Source organism: Coccidioides immitis (assembly GCF_000149335.2).
Source record: "Coccidioides immitis RS genomic scaffold supercont3.1, whole genome shotgun sequence".
Classification (NCBI taxonomy): Eukaryota; Fungi; Ascomycota; class Eurotiomycetes; order Onygenales; family Onygenaceae; genus Coccidioides; species Coccidioides immitis.
The window spans coordinates 6563114-6582266 of record NW_004504310.1 but is presented as its reverse complement, the minus strand read 5'-3'; the positions used below and the strand labels follow the sequence as shown (position 1 = coordinate 6582266).

The following is a 19153-nucleotide window of genomic DNA, read 5'->3' as shown; positions in this document are numbered from 1 at the left end:
AAAATGTCCAAACAACTGAAGACCTTCTTCTGATGTGTGCATGCCAAATTGAACAATGAGATGAGAATATTCTGAAAGCAGCACATCATCAGCTCCAAATGCACACTAAGAATAAGAAATACTTTGATGATATCCATAATATTTGGACCAATCCTCTTCAATCTGGAGACCTTGTCTTGCTTCACAATATTAAAGAAGAACAAAATATGTCTAGGAACAACACTCTGCACTTTTGATGACTAGAACCCTATAGAGTTAAGTCTGCCAATCAAGAACTAGGTTTCTATCATCTTGAAGAGTTAGACAGCACTGAAATCAAAGAATCTATTGCAGGAAGCAGATTAAAGAAGTACCTTATGAGATCTGGAATGGAGCAGCTTAGTGATAGTCTAGCAGATTCAGATAAAGAGATGGAGAATGTTTCTCAAAAATATGCCACAAGAAGCCAGTCTAATATTCTCTCTAGCAGTTTCTCAGATGTTAGCTCCTTGGATAGGGGGGATGATCAAGGTCAGAGTGAGAGCAAAAATGAAAATGACCAAGAAGAAATGGAGCAAACACAATTATCAACTATTATACCAGATGACTGGAGCTTTGCTGTTGTTATATCTCCACAAGATGTTTAATTTGTTGTGTTTTGTTTGCAAAAGTGAAGTTTTTGCTTGCTCTTTTGGAAGATTTCTTTTATTTGCCTGCAAAGTGAAGTTTTTGCTTGCTCTTTTGGGAGGTTTCTTTTATTTGCCTGCAAAGTGAAGTTTTTGCTTGCTGATTTGAGAAGTTTCTCTTTCTTTGTTATTTGCAGAAGCCTTCACTTTTTCTGAATTTTTCAGAAGATATTTAAAGACTGATTTTTCTTTTCTGAAGCTTCTACTGTTTTTTATATTCAAGCTTGATTCTTTTCACAGATTCAACATTTTTAACACTTCTTCTTGTCTTCTATTTTGTTATTCTGACATTTGCAATTCTTTTTGGATTACTGATATCCTTCAAAATGGCTGGACAAAGCAACTTGCCTCCTCTAGCCCCTGCACCTGAAAATCAAGGCCTGGTCATTACCAGAGACAGTGGAGTCAACCTGAATGGCCATTTCTTTAATAATCTAACAGCAGCTATGGAATACATCAATAACCAAGCTCTGCACCATCACTACAGCCTACAGATCAAGCTAATGAACACACTGATGTGAGTGACTGACATGGTTACTAACTTAGTGGCCCATTTCTATTAATATGTTGAAAGATCCAGAGCTTGGCAACACATTACACATGCTAATTTCAAAGCCAATTTCCATGATGCTCAAAAGATTATCCTGAATGTTGAACAACATCACATTGATATGCAAAAGATCAAGGATAGACTTGTTGCTACATGGGGTATTGACAGAATTGATGCCATATGGTTAAAAGTGGAGAGCCTGTAGACAGCACAAAAGCTTCACCATAATCTAAATGTCTACAAGAATTGGGATAAGTTCACCAATAATATTAACAGCATAGTGCTCCAAAGACTAGATACTACAGAGGCTGGACATTACCAGAGCTTAGCTATATTGCCAGGCAATTATACTACAGTCAACAAAGAAGTTGACTGTGTATGCAAACTTTCTTCAAGAGATGCTCTATGCTAACAGGACCTTACCATTGGCAACTACAGTCTTCTACAGCCATTGGCTCTTCCACAGTCATCTAGCTCCCAACATTCAATTCAAAATATCACTAGGAGCCCTCCCACTGCAAGCAGCCCCTGAGGTCTACTGGAAGGACTGCAGTCTTCAAGATCACCAAGAGATATTCCAATGAGTGGAATGTCTATGCCACATAACCACAACATGTTGGGAGCCTCTATACATAGCACAATGTCAATTAGATTGTGTGGATTTGAAACTGGCCAATCACAGCTGCCATTTGGATTCACCAGCACACTGGCCAATCCATCCAGCTAATCAGAAGCTCCAAAGTGCTGCAGTGAAAGAATTGCAGCCATATCAGCACACCAAACCCTCCAAGGCTTAGGCAATAATAATGAGTCCATTATTTCTCCTAAAAGTGATGAAGAGATACCTCAACACAAGCATAAAGAATCTGTCATGACAGTACACTCTGGTACTTGCTGTTGCCATGGATTTGAACAGCAACTTCTGCAAAAGATAAAGAGTATTAAAATGTGTTCAGAATTAGAGCTTATTCACATTCTGGAGCAATTAGAAAAGGCATTTAGCAATAAGAAAGCTGATATCTACCTATACTATAACCATGCAAAACTAATAGCTTCAAAACTCAGGTTGCAGACTTGCACACTTAATAGGGAGGAGCTTCTCAATCATTTGGCTCACATTCATAGAAATCATCACAATATTGGCTCAGTCAAGATTAATGACAGCATCTACCTCTGGTTCCATTTGGCAAATAGACCAGCTAGAGCTGAAGATGCTTTAGACATTTACAAATTCAAACATCAGCCAATTATCTCTCTGGTTGCAAACATGAGAACATTCAACTTTAACCAATACACACAGATTACTGGAGTTAACAAGTTCACCACCAGCAATCTTCAGAAGAAATGGGAGACTACTGAATCTGTCATTATTTTTCAGCTAATGCACTGGTGGAACAATAGGTTACAAGACACCATCACTACAGTACTCACTTGAGTCAATGGTGAATACAATATGTACTACCATCATCAGCAAATGATGGGAGGTCACAACAATTACAGATGGTTGAGAACAATGTACTACAGTATCAGCCAACAACTCATGTGCCAGGACCCTGTATACTATCTATGGTACATGCTGACAAGATCCAACCATGCTTGAAAATTAATCTTCTATCCATATTACACCAAGTATGCTAAGCCAGGGGATAAAACTGGATTTCACCATATTAATATCAACATTCCAGATGCTATTACTACTGGAAGGGGTGTTAACATGATACAAGGATTCTTGATCTTAACAGCAGAAGAGCCCAGCAACTGCACAGAAATCTTGTCAGGAATGTATAACTATCTAGAGAATTGGTGGAGACTAGTTGAAGAATGAGGCTTATCCACCAATAGCTATGTTCACCATATTAAGAATACAATGTATATCAAAGACAACAAAAGAAAATTTGGTATTAGATGGATCAACATCATTTGCAAATCTGGTGATGTCCAAATTACAAGCCCTCTGCTGCCCCATGGAGCTTACAGTCCATGCAAAAAGGTCCAGCATACTATGCTACCCTGGTATGTGGCAATTCAGAAGGACCATGAACATCTTGAAGTCAATGAAGCTGGTACCTGGTTACAGCTCTCCACTGCACATAGAGATCTAGTTTCAGGGCCATCATCATCTTTCAGCTATTCAAACTGTTACACATTAGTTCCATATTGATTCTCTACTGCTATTTAATTGCAAGGCTTAGGAGCTATATCAGATGCCTTGATAGGCCAAATTAGGTGGGACAACTCTATGGTGATTGAGAAGCTTGATATCCTCTTTGGACCAGAAGAGAAGAAGGCTCAGAACTTCATTAATAACTGGCATCTAAAGGCCACATGAATTGCTTTGGATGCTATTGTCAAGACATACCAAATTGAAAAGAAAGCTTTTAGTAACAAATCCTATTGGCATTGTGTGCACAACAACATTGATCCAGCATCAGTTCAGCCTTCCCCTCCTCCTGAGAACTTGGTGGAAGAAGAGAATCATGGTAATCACTATTAGAGATTGCTGCTGTCACTCTCTTTATTCTTATTTTCTATCTCTTTTCTTACCAGATTGTTACTAATTCTTAGCCTCTTATTTTCTTTACTAAATTGTCTTTGTTTTGTTTCATATGTTGCCTGTTGTCAGAGGATGCTAACAGTAAAAGCCAGAAGGAAATGTAGTGGGGATTCCAGTACCATATTAGAACAAAGATTGTTCCAGTCCAAGGCACAAAACCTCCCCAGCTACTATCTCTAAGCTATATAAACCACCCATAGCCTCTGCATCTCACTCAATATCTTCACACATCTTTGTACTTTTCCACACACTCATTCTTTATTGCTAGTTTGGTTATTAGTTAGAGAATATGAAGATCTCTTGTTCATGAAGCTTGCCACTGTTCCTTATTAGAGCTGCCTGTATTAGTACAGGCTCTTTAGTACTATTATTCCTTATGAGCTTAGGCATCTGTTAAGGCATGCTTCTCTGTTCTTACTACTTGGCCATTACCATCCTTACTATGTTGTGATTTTTCATTCTTCTTGTGCTCTCACCATCTCAACCAACTTGCCTACTTTGACAAGGCATTCCATTATACCCTGCTTCACTAGCATCTCATCTTTTATGTTTGTGACCATCACTTGTTCATGGAACAACTGCCAGTTTTCCTGAGAGTCACAGGCTTCAAAGAATATATTCACAATCCCTTCCACAAGAATGACATTCTCATAATCTATAGCAGTTTCAATCTCTATAGGCATCTTGTGCACCTCTAGCACTAGCTTTGTGGCCAATTGCCAGCTAATCACTAGAGATTGATAACCAGAGTCTATTAGTGCTGACCAGGTGATACTTCTGTCAGTTGGGCTTCACACACCTAGAACAATGGGGGAGAGAGCAAGAAGACTTTTCTTGGACAACTTCATTATATTAATTCTATTTACTTGCAGCTCCCCAATTTTCTATTTGCTACTCTTCTTCTTGAGACAGTCTTTTGTGAGGTGCCTCTTTTGACTACACTCAAAGCACTTCTCTTCTTTTCTTAAAGCTTTGTGATTCTTGGTAAGATCTTTCTCCATCTTCTGAGCAGGTCTCTGGAATTGATTTCTCTTATCTGTTTGTGGCCTTGAGTCATCAGTCTTTATATCTCTGCAAGCACTTCTAACTGAATTAGTAGACTTTGTGTGCAAGGCATTCTTTTCAAGAGCTGCTGTCACACTTGGTTGAAGTTGGATAGTCAGTGCTACTATCTCATTAATATCATCTGGTATTTCCAGCTGTTCATTCAGTTTAGCTTGCATGGGCTCATTCAAGTTCCCTATATATAGGTTCTTCTTCATTTTTTCAAAGCTTTCAAATTCTTCACCAATTTCTGTTGCAAGCTCTAGAAATCATTAATGATAGACTTGATCAGTTTCATTCAAACTCTTGTGAAGATTGAAGATTGCTCATCAAGAGTTTCACATGTAGTTTGCTGGATCTTCTAGTCTTGTGTGTAGAAATTTCTTGAGACTATTCCAGTTATTCTTCAATAGATTGTTTTTGTGATAAATCTTCCAGAGATCTTTTTCAATGTAATCAAGTTCTGTGAGAGCATACATGAGGGTTTTCTCATCATTCAATTTGCTTGTGTCGCAAGTGGATTCAATGCTGGAGATGAACCACTAATATTTTGTATAGGAGCCAGTCTGATAGAGCTTTGTGTGTTGTGGTGATCTCAAGACTGACAGACACTTTGCAGGTGTTGGGTTGAAGATGGCCATATCAAGAGATTCACTTTGTGAGTGCTTTTGAGTGGCCTGAAGAGTATTCAACTTTTCTTGCCATTTTGCCATTCTCTTTAGTAGTTTGGTTTTCTTGTGAAGTTGTTGAATTTCATCTCTTGATGCTAAGATAGACTCTCTCTCTGAAGTCACAATGCTAGTTTTGGTTTCATTCATGATTAAGAGAGCTGAGGTGGTTTCAAGGTTTGTCATCTCCTTGCAAACTTGGGTTTGTTCTTCAGGTAGGTTTTCTGCTGGTGTTCCAGGTTTGCAAGCTTCAGGAGGTTGGCTTCTTCATGTTAATACTATTGTCAGATGTCACCAAAGAAGAGTGGCAAAATGTGAGAATCATACATGTGGATCAGCATGATAATGAATCTATAGGAGGAATTGTATGTAGAAAAGAGTACACAAGATAAAAGATCTGGTATTGACAGCTATATATGACTTCTAGACAAGATTGCCACTGGCTCTCAACAAGAGGTTCATGCAGTGGCAGCCTTTTATGTGTGCTTGCGAGCACATGACTTAGTGCCTCACAAGAACACATGTACTCCCAACAGCTCACAAGCCTAGGCCCTGGGCCCTCACAGGTGTTGTTCATCCATGTAAGAGGTTCGCGGGCAAATCCTTACACATTCTCATTTGTACAGTCACAGGAATGGCAGAATCTTTTGGCTGAACAATCAACCATACATTCAGACAGGAACCAGAGCAGCTTCTGCTCTGTCACCAGCTCTTCATTCTGAATAGGCTGGTATTTGGGACTGGGACAGGATCCCATTTCCCATTGAACCTGGTCCCCATCCTGAATTTAGAAACAGCTGGGATCTCAAATATGAAATCTCAGTCCCATGTCCCATTCCACTCAAGAGCTTGAGATTCTGTTCCCATCCCTATTCCAGAAATTATTTCCTGGTCCCATCCTCAAATAGAAAATTATGTCCCATATTCCATTCCAGCAGAAATGGTAGACTTCCATTTCCCATTCCAGCCAGATTCATAGTGGGACTGGAATGGGACCAGGATTCCTGGTCCCATTGTGTCAAATTTATAGGGAAGAGTCAAACTAATCAAATTTTGTGTGGACTGTTATCAAATTTTGTTACTTTTTTAATGAAGGTGGAACCCATAGAAAAATCAATTTGATTATCAAAAGAAACAAAGTATTAAAACTAACTAATAGCTGAAGCTAGCAAACAAACAGAAACTGTCTAAATGACAAGTTAATCATTATTATTATTATCTTCATCATTATCATTGTTTTTCTTCTTCTTCTTCTTCTTCTCCTTCTTCTTCTCCTTTTGCTTCTCCAGAACTGGCTTTGTGAACCAGACAGGGGCTCTAATATCTGTTATTTGACAGACAGAGACCCTGATGGTGCCAGGGGAAGGCAGAAAGATGGCAGTGGTAGTTGATGAGGTGGAGACAGCATGCAGGTGGCAGGTGGTGGCAGCAGAGGCAGAGCAATCAGATACATCAATTGGACTGAAATAGTTCAATCTGATTTTAGCACTGATGTCAAGAATGAGCTTTATATCATCAGTATTGACTGTAATGTGCTTACAGTATGCCATTACCATAACAGAGCCTATATTACTTAGTATAATTGTTAATGCCATTACTAAGAGTAACTTATACTCAAACAGAGCACACAAGATTACTTCAGCTGTCTTCTGAAGTGACTCAATAATAGTATATTACCAGCAATATTCATGTTCTTGATGACAGAACAAAGTAATTTCCTGAACTAATTACTGGAACAGGGTTACTGGCAAGATTAGCTCAGTAGAGCTCTGAAAGTGGCAGATTTTCTTGATGGCATCTATTTTTATCAATTAGCATCAAGACTGTTACCAAAAATTGTTACTTTTTGATATATGAGTGCCAGCCTTCCAATTTTGAATGGAGAGATAGGAGCAGAGATTCTTCTGGTCAAAGTTAGCCAGATTAACATCTTTATTGACTTTATGTCAATTGCTCTTCTTCAGAGCCCATTCTTTTAATACAGTCTTGTGCTGCTTCTTTCCAGCTGTGTGAAATGAACATGCACAGGGAAAACTAACATCTTGTCAGTAAATAATGTACACCAGAGCAGTATTCTGCAAGCACTCATCTCTTAATGTGATCCATTTTGTTGCAGTATATGTTTGTTGTATATATGAATGTTGAAGTGCAGTAAATAAAAAGATGATGGGGAAAAGAAAGAGAGAAAGAAGAAATTGTCAATATTAGCTCTGAAGAGAAAAAAGAAGAAGAGGAAGAGAAAGAGAAGAGAAAAGAGACTGACCTGATGTTATTATTCTGTAGCTAGTATAGCAACAATGTGTTGATCTTGTCTATAGTAACATGCCTGTAGAATGTAAACAATGTGTATAGTAACCATTCTACAGTACTTGGTTAATACACTCTATAATCTCATTATTCTGTAGCCAGTATAGCAACAACATGTTAAGCTTGCCTATAGCAACATGCCTGTAGAATATAAACAATGTGTATAGTAATTATTCTATACAAGTACTTGATTAATATACTCTATAATCTTATTATTCTGTAGCCAGCAATTCAACTCATCACATACAATCATGAAGATGGGGCCAAAACAATATTCAATAAGAGAGAAGATCTGTATGGCACAGAAGCACCATCAGATCTTGAAAGATCATCAAAAAGATATATTCAAGGCAGAAGAGGTGGATTGCAAGATACACCATAATATACTAAAGAAGATTCAAGCAAAATATAAGTGGTATGCATTCTCAGTAGTTTGTGTTGAATTATATTGACATCCATTACAGACAGAATAGCAGTAAGAAGAATTGCAAGACAATTGAAGATAAAGCTATTAAAGAGTTGATGGTCAAGTGATTTGTCAAGAGCAAGTTAAAGAAGTATTATAAGCATCAGCTCATGGTCTCTCAGCAAAAGAAGAGAGAGGAAGAGAAGAAGCATCACTAAGAAGAGGCCACAGAGACTGAGAATAAAGCTTGGCAGAAAAAGAAGATAGAATTTAAAAGTAATAAAATTTGGTAACAGTTCTGACATATTTAGATCAAAACAAGCCAGGTGCAGCATCCTATTGCTGTATGTAGAGAGGCCTGATTCTGCCAAATGATAGTCAGGCTTGAGGCCAAGATCATGGCCCATGGTCATGATTATCTTGCTGCAGTTAGTGTATTAAGAGAGAGGGTTGAGAAGAAGATAAGAGGATTTCTGAACTAATTACAGAATCTGAGTGAAGACAACAACAGTTCACCTGCCTCAGAGAAGATAAAGAAAGATGATTTTGAGGTTGTAGTATTCTCTGATGAGAATGATGAGAAGAACAATGAGACAGAGGATGATTGGATTATTAATATCTAGAGAAGAAAGTTAGATTTTTAGTTCTTTTTTCATATTAATTTGAGAATGGGGTGCTATTAAATTGGCAAAATGTTTTATTTTCCTGAAGAAGAATGTTCTATTTTGTAGAAGAAGAAGATTTTATAGTTGATTGCTGTACTTACAGAATAAAATGAGACTAACTATCTAGAGATTATCAAATTTTGTGTGGGCTCTGACCACATTTTATTACTTTTTTGACTAAGACAGAACTTAGAGAAAAATCAATTTAATTGTGAAAAAAAAAAAAAAAAAAAGAAAAATCTAATAGCTGAAGCCAGTAAACAAGCAAAATCTACAGAGATTTCTTCAGAATTGATTATAGTTTAATATGGAAAAAAATAATTTGTATTGTGAAAGAAGCTGTATTATAAGTTGTTTGTTACTTGATAATTGACTACTGAAGCTGCTTAGTTGATTAATAATAAGAAGCATGGTGACCCCAACTGGAAGGCAAAGCAACACCATTCTGATTTTTGGTTAAAATTTGATCAGGTGGCAGAGCATTCTAAGAGCACTTCAGAAGTGATTTGCAAGCATTGCCAAATCTTTCTCAGTCATTCAAGCTTTTCTCAAAACAGTACAAGTGGTCTGAAGAAGCATTTAACAAGCAAAGATTATATAAAAACTGGTGACAGACAGGATAACACTCTGGTTAACATGATAATAGATTATGAATTCTAATTTTCCAAATGTAATAAATTTTAGTAATGGTTCTGGTGTCTTAGCAATAGTTTCCAAAGCATTCTCAAACAGATTCAGATCTGCCTGTTCCTGAATGCAATCAAGATAATTTTCTCCAGCAGCTTGTGCAAATATTAATATTCTTGAATCTCTCATTTCATACTATTGAGAATCCAGCATTCCACATATTAATAATCATGCTTAACCCTGCAATGGCTTTACAGATACCCACATGAGAAATATTATATCAGATTATAAATGATATGTACAATCAGCTATTTTAAAATCTTCTCTTTAATCATGATCCAACAATCAAGATATCTCTGGCAGTAAATAATTGAACAAGTCTCAATAACCTTGCCTTTATAGTAATTAATGATTATTACATTACAAAGGATTGGAAGTACTGTAAGCATTTACTGGATTTTGAAAGTTTAGAGAGTGCTTATACTGGCAAGAATATGACAGAGATTCTTCAATAATCACTAGCAGCATGAAGACTTGAGAGCAATCTTCTTGCAATTACAAGTAATAATGTATCAAATAATAGTACCATACAAGCACATCTTACACATCAGTTAAGGCCAGCATTGCAGCAGTTGAACAAGACAACTGATTGAAATACAGAGAGTGAAACAATATTCTGTCTTGCTTATGTGATTTAACTTGTGGTTCAAGAGCTGGTTTGCAATCTCAAGATTCAGCCAGACAATAATGCTCTATCCACTATCTTTAATAAGAGCTCAATTACTGATGATCTAGCATCAACAGACACATTTACAAATACTCTTAGAAAGATAATGAAATTTGGTAATGGTCTTGATATACTTGAGTTGATTTACTAATTTTTGCTTGACAATAGATTTGTCTTGTTGTCAATGCAACTAATATCTTCCCCCAACTTACTGCACATTTCCAAGAATATCAACAAAAGAATCAGCACAAGATGATCCAAGATGTTCACACAAGATGGAATTCCATCTATAAGATGTGTATTCATGTCTTGTTGCTTTGACAAGCTGTGAACTTATGAATCCAGAACTCATCACCAAAATACCAAAGACTTTACTTATTGGATCATGACTGGAAGCAGCTAGAGTATATAATTGAACTGTTGCAGCCATTCAGTTGATTTACCAAGATACTGTCCAAAACAACAGGCCCAACAATTCATCTGATATAGACAACATACAATCATCTTTTCCAGTATTTAGAAAGAGAGAAGGACAAGATCCAACAGTTGATAACAAGAGAGAACATTCAAAAAGCTATCAAAGCTGCTAACTTAAAATTTCAGAAATACTATAGTGATACTGAGCATCTAAAGAGTGAGCTGCTAGCTGTAGCTGCTGTTCTCCATCTATCATGCCACATGAGAGCATATGATTCAGAGGATTAGACCAGTAATGAGCATGAAATATACCAACAATATATTTTGAGATTTTACAAAAAGTATTATGAGAAATATGAACAGCCAAGAGAAGTAATACTTGATGTGAATGATGTATGTTTGTTATAAGTATTATTCTGATTTCTTCTCTGCTAACTTCTCTAGAATATTAAGCAAATGATTTTTGAGAGACTTTATTAAAGACAAGCAAATTTCCAAAATGAAATGAAGCAATATTTAAATAACAAGAATTTGATATCACCTCAAGCTTCAATTCTGGAACAGTGGAGAATGCTAGAGCCTGATTTTTCAACTGTTGCTCAGATGGCAAGAGATATTCTGGCTATATCTTTAACAGAGGTTGGGGTAGAACAGATTTTCAATATTGCTCAGAATACATGTTATTATTGATGATTGCAGCTCCATGCATCTACAATCAAGAAGATCATGCTGCTTAAACATGAAGATAAGATGTATATGCTGGATAAAGCACTCATATTACATGAGAAGTTAGTCAAGAAAGTCATTCAAGATAATCAAGATGATCAAGATACTCCAGAGATTATACAGGAAGAGATTGCAAGCCTGCTAAATCCACTACTTAATTCAGATGAGAAACAGGAAATATATCAATGTTATCAATAGATAGACTCAAGTAGCTAATAGCTTGTGATATAATTCAATTATGCAAAGAGCATTACCAAATTTCAGTACTTTTCCAAAGTTGAATAAATTAATAAAATTATGTTAGGACTGTTATCAAATTTTGTTACTTTTTGACAACATAAATGGAACTGGAGTTTCTGATCCCATTCTACACTTTACTGGTTCCATTCTATATATAATATTGAAATCCTGGTTCTATCTTATTTTGTCATGTCAGGTCCCGGGCCCATTCTACTAGCTAGATTTTGATCCTGGTCTCAATTCCATCCCAATTTCAGTTCCTATGGAACTGTCCCAATATGCTGTTAAACAACCTGGTCCCATTCCATTAAGCTGAGCTTCAATCTGATCCCATCCTTGGAACAGGAATTGGGACAGGAATCTGGGACCAGGACAGGAAATCCCAGAACTGGATACCACTCTAATCCTGAAAGCCCTTTGTCCAGCAGAAATGCTAGCAAGTAGAAGCCAGAGAGTGTCAGCCAGACCAATGCAGATGCCTTGTATGGTATGAGAACAGGACAGAAGAGAGCAAGAATCAACAAGAGAATGCATATAATACAGATATCTACCCTTCACTTCTCCTGATGTAACTCATACTGCATCCAGGTCTTCTTTGGCTGGGCATCCAGGGCACTATCAAGTGCATGCCATACACATGCCTCCATCTCCACCATCAGAACAGACTGGCTGTTCAGAGTTGGAGTAGCCATACTGTCTAATGTTGCAGAGAGTATATCAATTAATGTAGATTCATCAGAAGCAGAAGCTCCTGTACAATACAGAATGGATTGAGATGAAGCTGAATTGGTGATCTTGATCATGCTGTACTGATTATATAATATACCTTCCACCCTCCCTGGTCCAAACAGGTTATTTGGCGGCTTGGCAGTAACCAGGCAGCAACCTGGATGATCACCCACACTAAACCCCCCCCATCTAACCACTAGTTAACATAATTTCCAAGCAAGCTGATTACCCAAGTAAACCAATCACCAAAACCACTGTATCCCAACTAGAGTGGTATCTGGTTCCAGGATTTCCTGTCCTAGTTCCAGATTCCCATCCCAATTCCCATCCTGAGAATGGGATCAGGTTGAAGCTCAGCTTAATGGGATGAGATCAGGTTGTTTAACAGCATATTGGGACAGTTCTGTGGGAACTGGAATTGGAATGGGATTGGGACTGGAATCAAAATCTAGCTAGTAGAACAGGCCCAGAACCTGACATGACAAAATGAAATAGGACTGGAATTTCAATATTGTATATGGGACAGAACCAGTAAAGTGTAGAATGGGATCAGAAACTCCAGTCCCATTTGTATTATCAAAAAGTAATGAAATTTGGTAACAGTTCTAACATAATTTTATTAATTTATTCAACTTTGGAAAAGTACTGAAATTTGATAATGCTCTTTGTATAATTGAATTATATTGCAAGTTATTAGCTACTTGAGTCTATCTATTGATAACATTAACATATTTTCTGTTCCTCATCTGAATTAAGTAGTGAATTTAGCAGGCTTGCAATCTCTTTCTGTACAATCTCTGAGGTATCTTGATTATCTTGATTGTCTTGAATGACTTTCTTGGTTAACTTCTCATGCAATATAAGTGCTTTATTCAGCATATGCATCTTATCTTCATGTTTAAGCAGTATAATCTTCTTGATTGTAGATGCATGAAGCTGCAATCATCAATAATAATATGTATTTCAAGCAACATTAAAAACCTGTTCTACTTCAATTTCTGTTAAAGATATAGCCAGAATGTTTCTTGTCATCTGAGCAACAGTTGGAAAATCAGGCTCTAGCATTCTCTACTGTTCCAGAATTAGAGCTCAAGATGATATCAAATTCTCATTATTTAAATATTACTCCATTTCATTTTGGAAATTTGCTTGTCTTTAATGGGGTCTCTTAAAAATCATTTACTTAATATTCTAGAGAAGTTAGCAGAGAAGAAATCAGAATAATACTTATAACAAATATACATCATTCACATCAAGTATTACTTCTCTTGACTGTTCATATTTCTCATAATACTTTTTGTAAAACCTCAAAATATATTGTTGGTATGTTTTACACTCATCACTGGTCCAATTCTCTGAATCATATACTCTCATGCAGCATAATGGATGAAGGGCAGCAGCTACAGCTAGCAGCTCACTCTTTAAATACTCAGTATCACTATAGTATTTCTGGAATTTCAAGTTGACAGCTTTGATAGCTTCTTGAATGTTCTCTCTTGTTGTTAACTATTGGATCTTGTTCTTCTCTCTTTCTAAATGCTGGAAAAGATGATTGTATGTTGCCCATACCAGATAAATTATTGGGTCTGTTGTTTTGAACAGTATCTTGGTAAATTGACTGAATGACTGTAACAGTCCAATCATATACTCTAGCTGCTTCCAGTTATGATCTAATAAGTGAAGTCTTTGGTATTTTGATGATAAGTTCTGGATTCATGAGTTCACAGCTTGTTGAAGCAACAAGATACAAATACACATCTTATAGATAGAATTCCATCTTGTGCAAACATCTTGAATCATCTTGCACTGGTTCTCTTGTTAATATTCTCAGAAATGTGCAGTAAGTTAAGAGAAGATATTGGTTGCATTGGCAACAAGATGAATCTATTGTCAAGCAAAGATTAGTAAATCAACTCAAGTATATCAAGACTATTATTAAATTTCATTATCTTTCTAAGAGTATTTACAAATGTGTCTGTTGATGCTAGATCATTAGTAATTGAGCTCTTATTAAAGATAGTGAATAGAGTATTATTGTCTGGCTGAATCTTGAGATTGCAAACCAGCTCTTGAACCACAAGTTAAATTATATAAGCAAGATAGAGTATTGTTTCACTTTCTGCATCTCAATTAGTTGTCTTGTTCAACTGCTGCAATGCTGGCCTCAACTGATGTATAAGATGTGCTCACATGGTACTATTATTTGATGTATTGTTACTTGTAATTGCAAGAAGATTACTCTCAAGTCTTTATGCTGCTAGTGATTGTTAGAGAATCTCTGTCATATTCTTGTCAGTATAAGCACTCTCTAAACTTTCAAAATTCAGTAAATGCTCATGATACTTTTAATTCTTTGTAATATAATAACCATTAATTGCCATAAAGACAAGATTATTGGGACTTGTTCAATTATTTACTGCCAGAGATATCTTGGTTGTTGGATTATGATTAAAGAGAAGATTTCAGAATAGCTGATTGTACATATTATTCATGATCTGATATAATATTTCTCATGTGAATATCTGTAAAGCCATTACAGAGTTAAGCATGATTATTAATATGCAGAATGCTGGATTCTCAATAGTACAAAATGAGAGATTCAAGAATATTAATGTTTGCACAAGCTGCTGAAGAAAATTGTCTTGATTACATTCAGAAACAGGCAGATCTGAATCTGTTCAAGAACACTTTAGAAACTGTTGCTAAGACACTAGAACTGTTACTAAAATTCATTACATTTGAGAAATTAGAATCCATAATCTATCATCATGTTAATCAGAGTGTTATTCTGTCCATTATTAGTTTTTGTACAATCTTTGCTTATTAAATGCTTCTTCAGATTACTTGTACTGTTTTGAGAAAAGCTTGAATAGCTGAGAAAGATTTGGCAATGCTTGCAAATTACTTCTGGAGTACTCTTAGAATGCTCTGCCATCTGATCAAATTTTGACCAAAAATCAGAATGATATTGCTTTGCCTTCTAGTTAAGATCACCACACTTCTTATTATTAATTAACTGAGCAGCTTCAGTAGTCAACCATCAAGTAACAAACAACTTATAATGCAGCTTCTTCCACAATATAAATTGTTTTTTTCCATGTTAAACTATAGTTAATTCTGAAGAAACCTCTGTAGATTTTGCTTGTTTGCTGACTTCAGTCATTAGATTTTTCTTTTTTTTTTTTTTTTTTTCACAATCAAATTGATTTTTCTCTAAGTTCTGTCTTAGTCAAAAAAGTAACAAAATATAGTCAGAGCTCACATAAAATTTGATAATCTCTAGATAGTTAGCCTCATTTTACTTTGTAAGTACAGTAACTAACTATAAAATCTTCTTCTTCTACAAAATGGAACATTCTTCTTCAGGAAAATAAAACATTTTGCCAATTTAATGGCACCCCATTCTCAAATTAATATGAAAAAAGAACTAAAAACCTAACTTTCTCTCCTAGATATTAATAATTCAATCATCCTCCATCTTATTATTCTCCTCATCATTCTTATCAGAGAATATCACAATCTCAAAATCATCTTTCTTCATCTTCTCTGAAGCAGATGAGCTGTTGTTGTCTTCACTCAGACCCTGTAATTGGCCCAGGAATCTTCTTATCTTCTTCTCAACTCTCTCTCTTGATATACTGACTGCAGCAAGACAATCATAATCATGAGCCATAATCTTGATCTCAAGCCTGGCTATTATTTAGCAGAATCAGGTCTCCCTACATGCAGCAATAGAATGCTGCACCTGGCTTGTTTTAATCTAAATATATTAGAACTGTTACCAAATTTCATTACTTTTAGATTCTATCTTCTTTTTCTACTGAGCTTCATTCTCAGTCTCTGTAGTCTCTTCTTGACAATGCTTCTTCTCTTTCTCCCTCTTCTTTTGCTGAGAGACCATAAGCTGGTGCTTATGATACTTCTTTGACTTGCTCTTGGCAAATCACTTGATCATCAACTCTTTAATGGCTTTATCTTCAATTATCTTGCAATTCTTCTCACTGCTATTCTGCCTGCAATGGATGTCAATATGATTTAACATAAACTACTAAGAGTGCATATCACTCATGTTTTGCTCAGATTCTCTTTAGCATGTTATGATATGCCTTGCAATCCATCTCTTCTGTCTTGAATATATCTTTTTGATAATCTTTCAAGATCTGGCAGTGCTTCCATGCCACACAGGTCTTCTCTTTTATTGAATATTGTTTTGGCTTCATCTTCATAATTGTATGTGATGAGTTGAATTGCTGGCTACAGAATAATGAGATTATAGAGTATATTAATCAAGTACTTGCATAGAATAATTACTATATATATTGTTTACATTCTACAGGCACATTGCTATGGGCAAGCTCAACATATTATTGCTATGCTGACTACAGAATAATGGAATTATAGAGTGTATTAATCAAGTACTGTAGAATGGTTACTATATATATTGTTTACATTCTACAGACATATTGCTATGGGCAAGATCAACATGTTGTTACTATGCTGGCTACAGAATAATAATATCAGATCAGTCTCTCTTCTCTTCTCTTTCTCTTTCTCTTTTTCTTCTTTTTCTTCAGAACTAATATTAATGATTCTTTCCCTTCTCTCTTCTTTCTCCTCCACCATCTTTTTATTTACTGTACTTTGACATCCACACATACAACAAACATATACTGTAACAAAATGGGTTGTGTTAAGAGATGAGTGCTTGCAGAATACTGCTCTGGCACACATTGTTTACTGACAAGATGTTAGTTTTCTCTGTGCATGTTCATTTCATACAGCTGGAGAGAAGTGGCACAAGACTGTATTGAAAGAATGAGCTCTGAAGAAGAGTAATTAGCATAAAGCTAATAAAGATGTTGATCTGGCCAACTTTAACCAGGAGAATTTCCACCTCCACTCCCCTGTTCAAAATTGAAAGGCCAGCACTTATATGTCAAAAAGTAATGATTTTTGGTAATGATCTTGATGCTAATTGGTGAAAATAGATATCATCAAGAAAATCTGCCACTTTCAGAGCTCTATCAAGCTAATCTTGCTGGTGGCCCCATTTCAGTAATTGATTCAGGAAATTACTTTGTTCTGTCACCAAGAACATAAATATTACTAGCAACATACTGCTATTAAGTTACTTCAGAAGGCAGCTGAAGCAATTTTATATGCTCTGTTTGAGTATAAGTTACTCTTAGTAATAGCACCAATAATTATACTGAGTAATATAGGCTCTGTTATGGCAATGGTGCACTGTAAGTGTGTTACAGTTAATACTAATGATATAAAGCTTGTTCTTGGCATCAGTACTAAAATCAGATTGAACTATTTCAGTCTAATTGATGCATCTGATTATCCTGCTCCTGCTGCTATCATCTGCCATTTGTATGCTGTTTCTGTTCTGCTAACTACTACTGCCATCTTTCTGCCTCCCTCTGGTGCTGTCAGAGTCTCTGCCTGTCAAATAATAAATATTAGAGCCTCTGTCTGGTTCACAAAGCCAGTTCTGAAGAAGCAGAAGGAGAAGAAGAAGGAGAAGAAGAAGAGAGAGAAGAAAAATGATGATGATGATAAAGATAATAATGATAATGATTAACTTGTCATTTAGACAGTTTCTGTTTGTTTGCTGGCTTCAGTTATTAGTTAGTTTTAATACTTTGTTTCTTTTGACAATCAAATTGATTTTTCTATGGGTTCCACCTTCATCAAAAAAGTAACAAAATTTGGTAATGGTCCACACAAAATTTGATCAGTTTGACTCTTCTCTATAAATTTGACATGATGGGACCAGGAATCCTGGTCCCATTCTGGTCCCACTATAGACCCAGCCAGGATAGGAAATGGGAGTCTACCATCTCTGCTGGAATGGAATGTGGGACATAATTTTCTATTTGAGAATGGGACTGGGAAATAATTTCTGGAATAGGGATGGGAACAGGACCTCAAGCTCTTGAGTGGAATGGGACATGGGACTGAGATTTCATATTTGGGATCCCAGCTGTTTCTAAATTTGGGACAGGAACCAGATTCAATGGGAAATGGGATCCTGTCCTGGTCCCAAATACCAGCCTAATCCCAACTAGTTAGTTTTGAATTCAAATTATCTCAACACAACAACACTCAATTAAATTCAATTAAATTACACTTGATTGAGAACATCTTAATCTTGTATGCCCAAGAGTGCCACAATTGCTACAGCATTGTGGAGCTTGTCAGCATGGAGCAGGCTCAGATGGTGGAGAATTGCAGAATTGAATAACTGCTGGTTCAACAGGTGCTGCAGGCTCTGTAGATACTGTAGATGAATCTAGAAGACTTTCAACCTCTTCTCTAGTTAAACCTTCTACTTCTTGTTGAATTCAGCATCTAGATCTCTTGTATTTTTGCTTCTCTATCTCATTTGTGTTGAATATATCCTGGTATTACTTCTTCATAATTGTGGCACTGATCATTCTGTATTCACAGGCCTTGATAATTTGGTCAAAACCTTCCACAAAGCCTTGAGGCTGACCCTCCACTAAGCCCTTGATCTTATTCACCTGCCAGTGTAATTGCCAAGAATTACTAGATGTTTGAAGCACCCAGAACATGGTTGAATTGCTAGAGCTGCATGGGGGGATAGAAGTCTGTAGTTGAATATCTAGCTGCTGGAGGACATAGTCAGATTGAAAGAGCACTATTCCAGCTGCCTTGAAGCCATTTTGAATAGTCTGAGGTTTGAAGACTGCAGTGCATGCTGTAGGGTAAGCATCTAGAAAATCTGTCTTCTGAATGACATTAAATCCAAGCTACATTCACTACTGAACTAGATCTCCATATGCTTGCTTTAAAACTAAG

The 19153-nt window shown here is 36.3% G+C and overlaps 6 protein-coding genes across 6 annotated transcripts; 2 read left to right on the top strand and 4 right to left on the bottom strand.

The window, feature by feature from the left end:
- Nucleotides 1-4224: 4224 nt before the first annotated feature.
- CIMG_12847 (uncharacterized protein) lies at nucleotides 4225-5822 on the bottom strand (the record flags this gene model as incomplete). Its single annotated transcript, XM_001246964.2, has 4 exons — nucleotides 4225-4499; nucleotides 4665-5009; nucleotides 5424-5743; nucleotides 5809-5822. 4 exons carry the CDS (start codon nucleotides 5820-5822, stop codon nucleotides 4225-4227), a joined length of 954 nt encoding a protein of 317 aa, XP_001246965.2.
- Nucleotides 5823-6680: 858 nt separating this feature from the next.
- Nucleotides 6681-7171, bottom strand: CIMG_12846 (uncharacterized protein; the record flags this gene model as incomplete). Its single annotated transcript, XM_001246965.1, has 2 exons — nucleotides 6681-7045; nucleotides 7159-7171. The coding sequence occupies 2 exons, from the start codon at nucleotides 7169-7171 to the stop codon at nucleotides 6681-6683; spliced, it is 378 nt and encodes a 125-aa protein (XP_001246966.1).
- Nucleotides 7172-7925: 754 nt separating this feature from the next.
- On the top strand, nucleotides 7926-8817 carry CIMG_12845 (uncharacterized protein; the record flags this gene model as incomplete). Its single annotated transcript, XM_001246966.2, has 5 exons — nucleotides 7926-7949; nucleotides 8012-8082; nucleotides 8253-8313; nucleotides 8506-8538; nucleotides 8683-8817. The coding sequence occupies 5 exons, from the start codon at nucleotides 7926-7928 to the stop codon at nucleotides 8815-8817; spliced, it is 324 nt and encodes a 107-aa protein (XP_001246967.2).
- Nucleotides 8818-11809: 2992 nt separating this feature from the next.
- On the bottom strand, nucleotides 11810-12288 carry CIMG_12844 (uncharacterized protein; the record flags this gene model as incomplete). Its single annotated transcript, XM_001246967.1, has 2 exons — nucleotides 11810-12029; nucleotides 12176-12288. 2 exons carry the CDS (start codon nucleotides 12286-12288, stop codon nucleotides 11810-11812), a joined length of 333 nt encoding a protein of 110 aa, XP_001246968.1.
- A 3500-nt stretch (nucleotides 12289-15788) lies between these two features.
- On the bottom strand, nucleotides 15789-16117 carry CIMG_12843 (uncharacterized protein; the record flags this gene model as incomplete). Its single annotated transcript, XM_004445839.1, has 2 exons — nucleotides 15789-16018; nucleotides 16108-16117. 2 exons carry the CDS (start codon nucleotides 16115-16117, stop codon nucleotides 15789-15791), a joined length of 240 nt encoding a protein of 79 aa, XP_004445896.1.
- A 1023-nt stretch (nucleotides 16118-17140) lies between these two features.
- Nucleotides 17141-17912, top strand: CIMG_12842 (uncharacterized protein; the record flags this gene model as incomplete). Its single annotated transcript, XM_001246969.1, has 3 exons — nucleotides 17141-17157; nucleotides 17314-17380; nucleotides 17607-17912. 3 exons carry the CDS (start codon nucleotides 17141-17143, stop codon nucleotides 17910-17912), a joined length of 390 nt encoding a protein of 129 aa, XP_001246970.1.
- Nucleotides 17913-19153: the final 1241 nt, after the last annotated feature.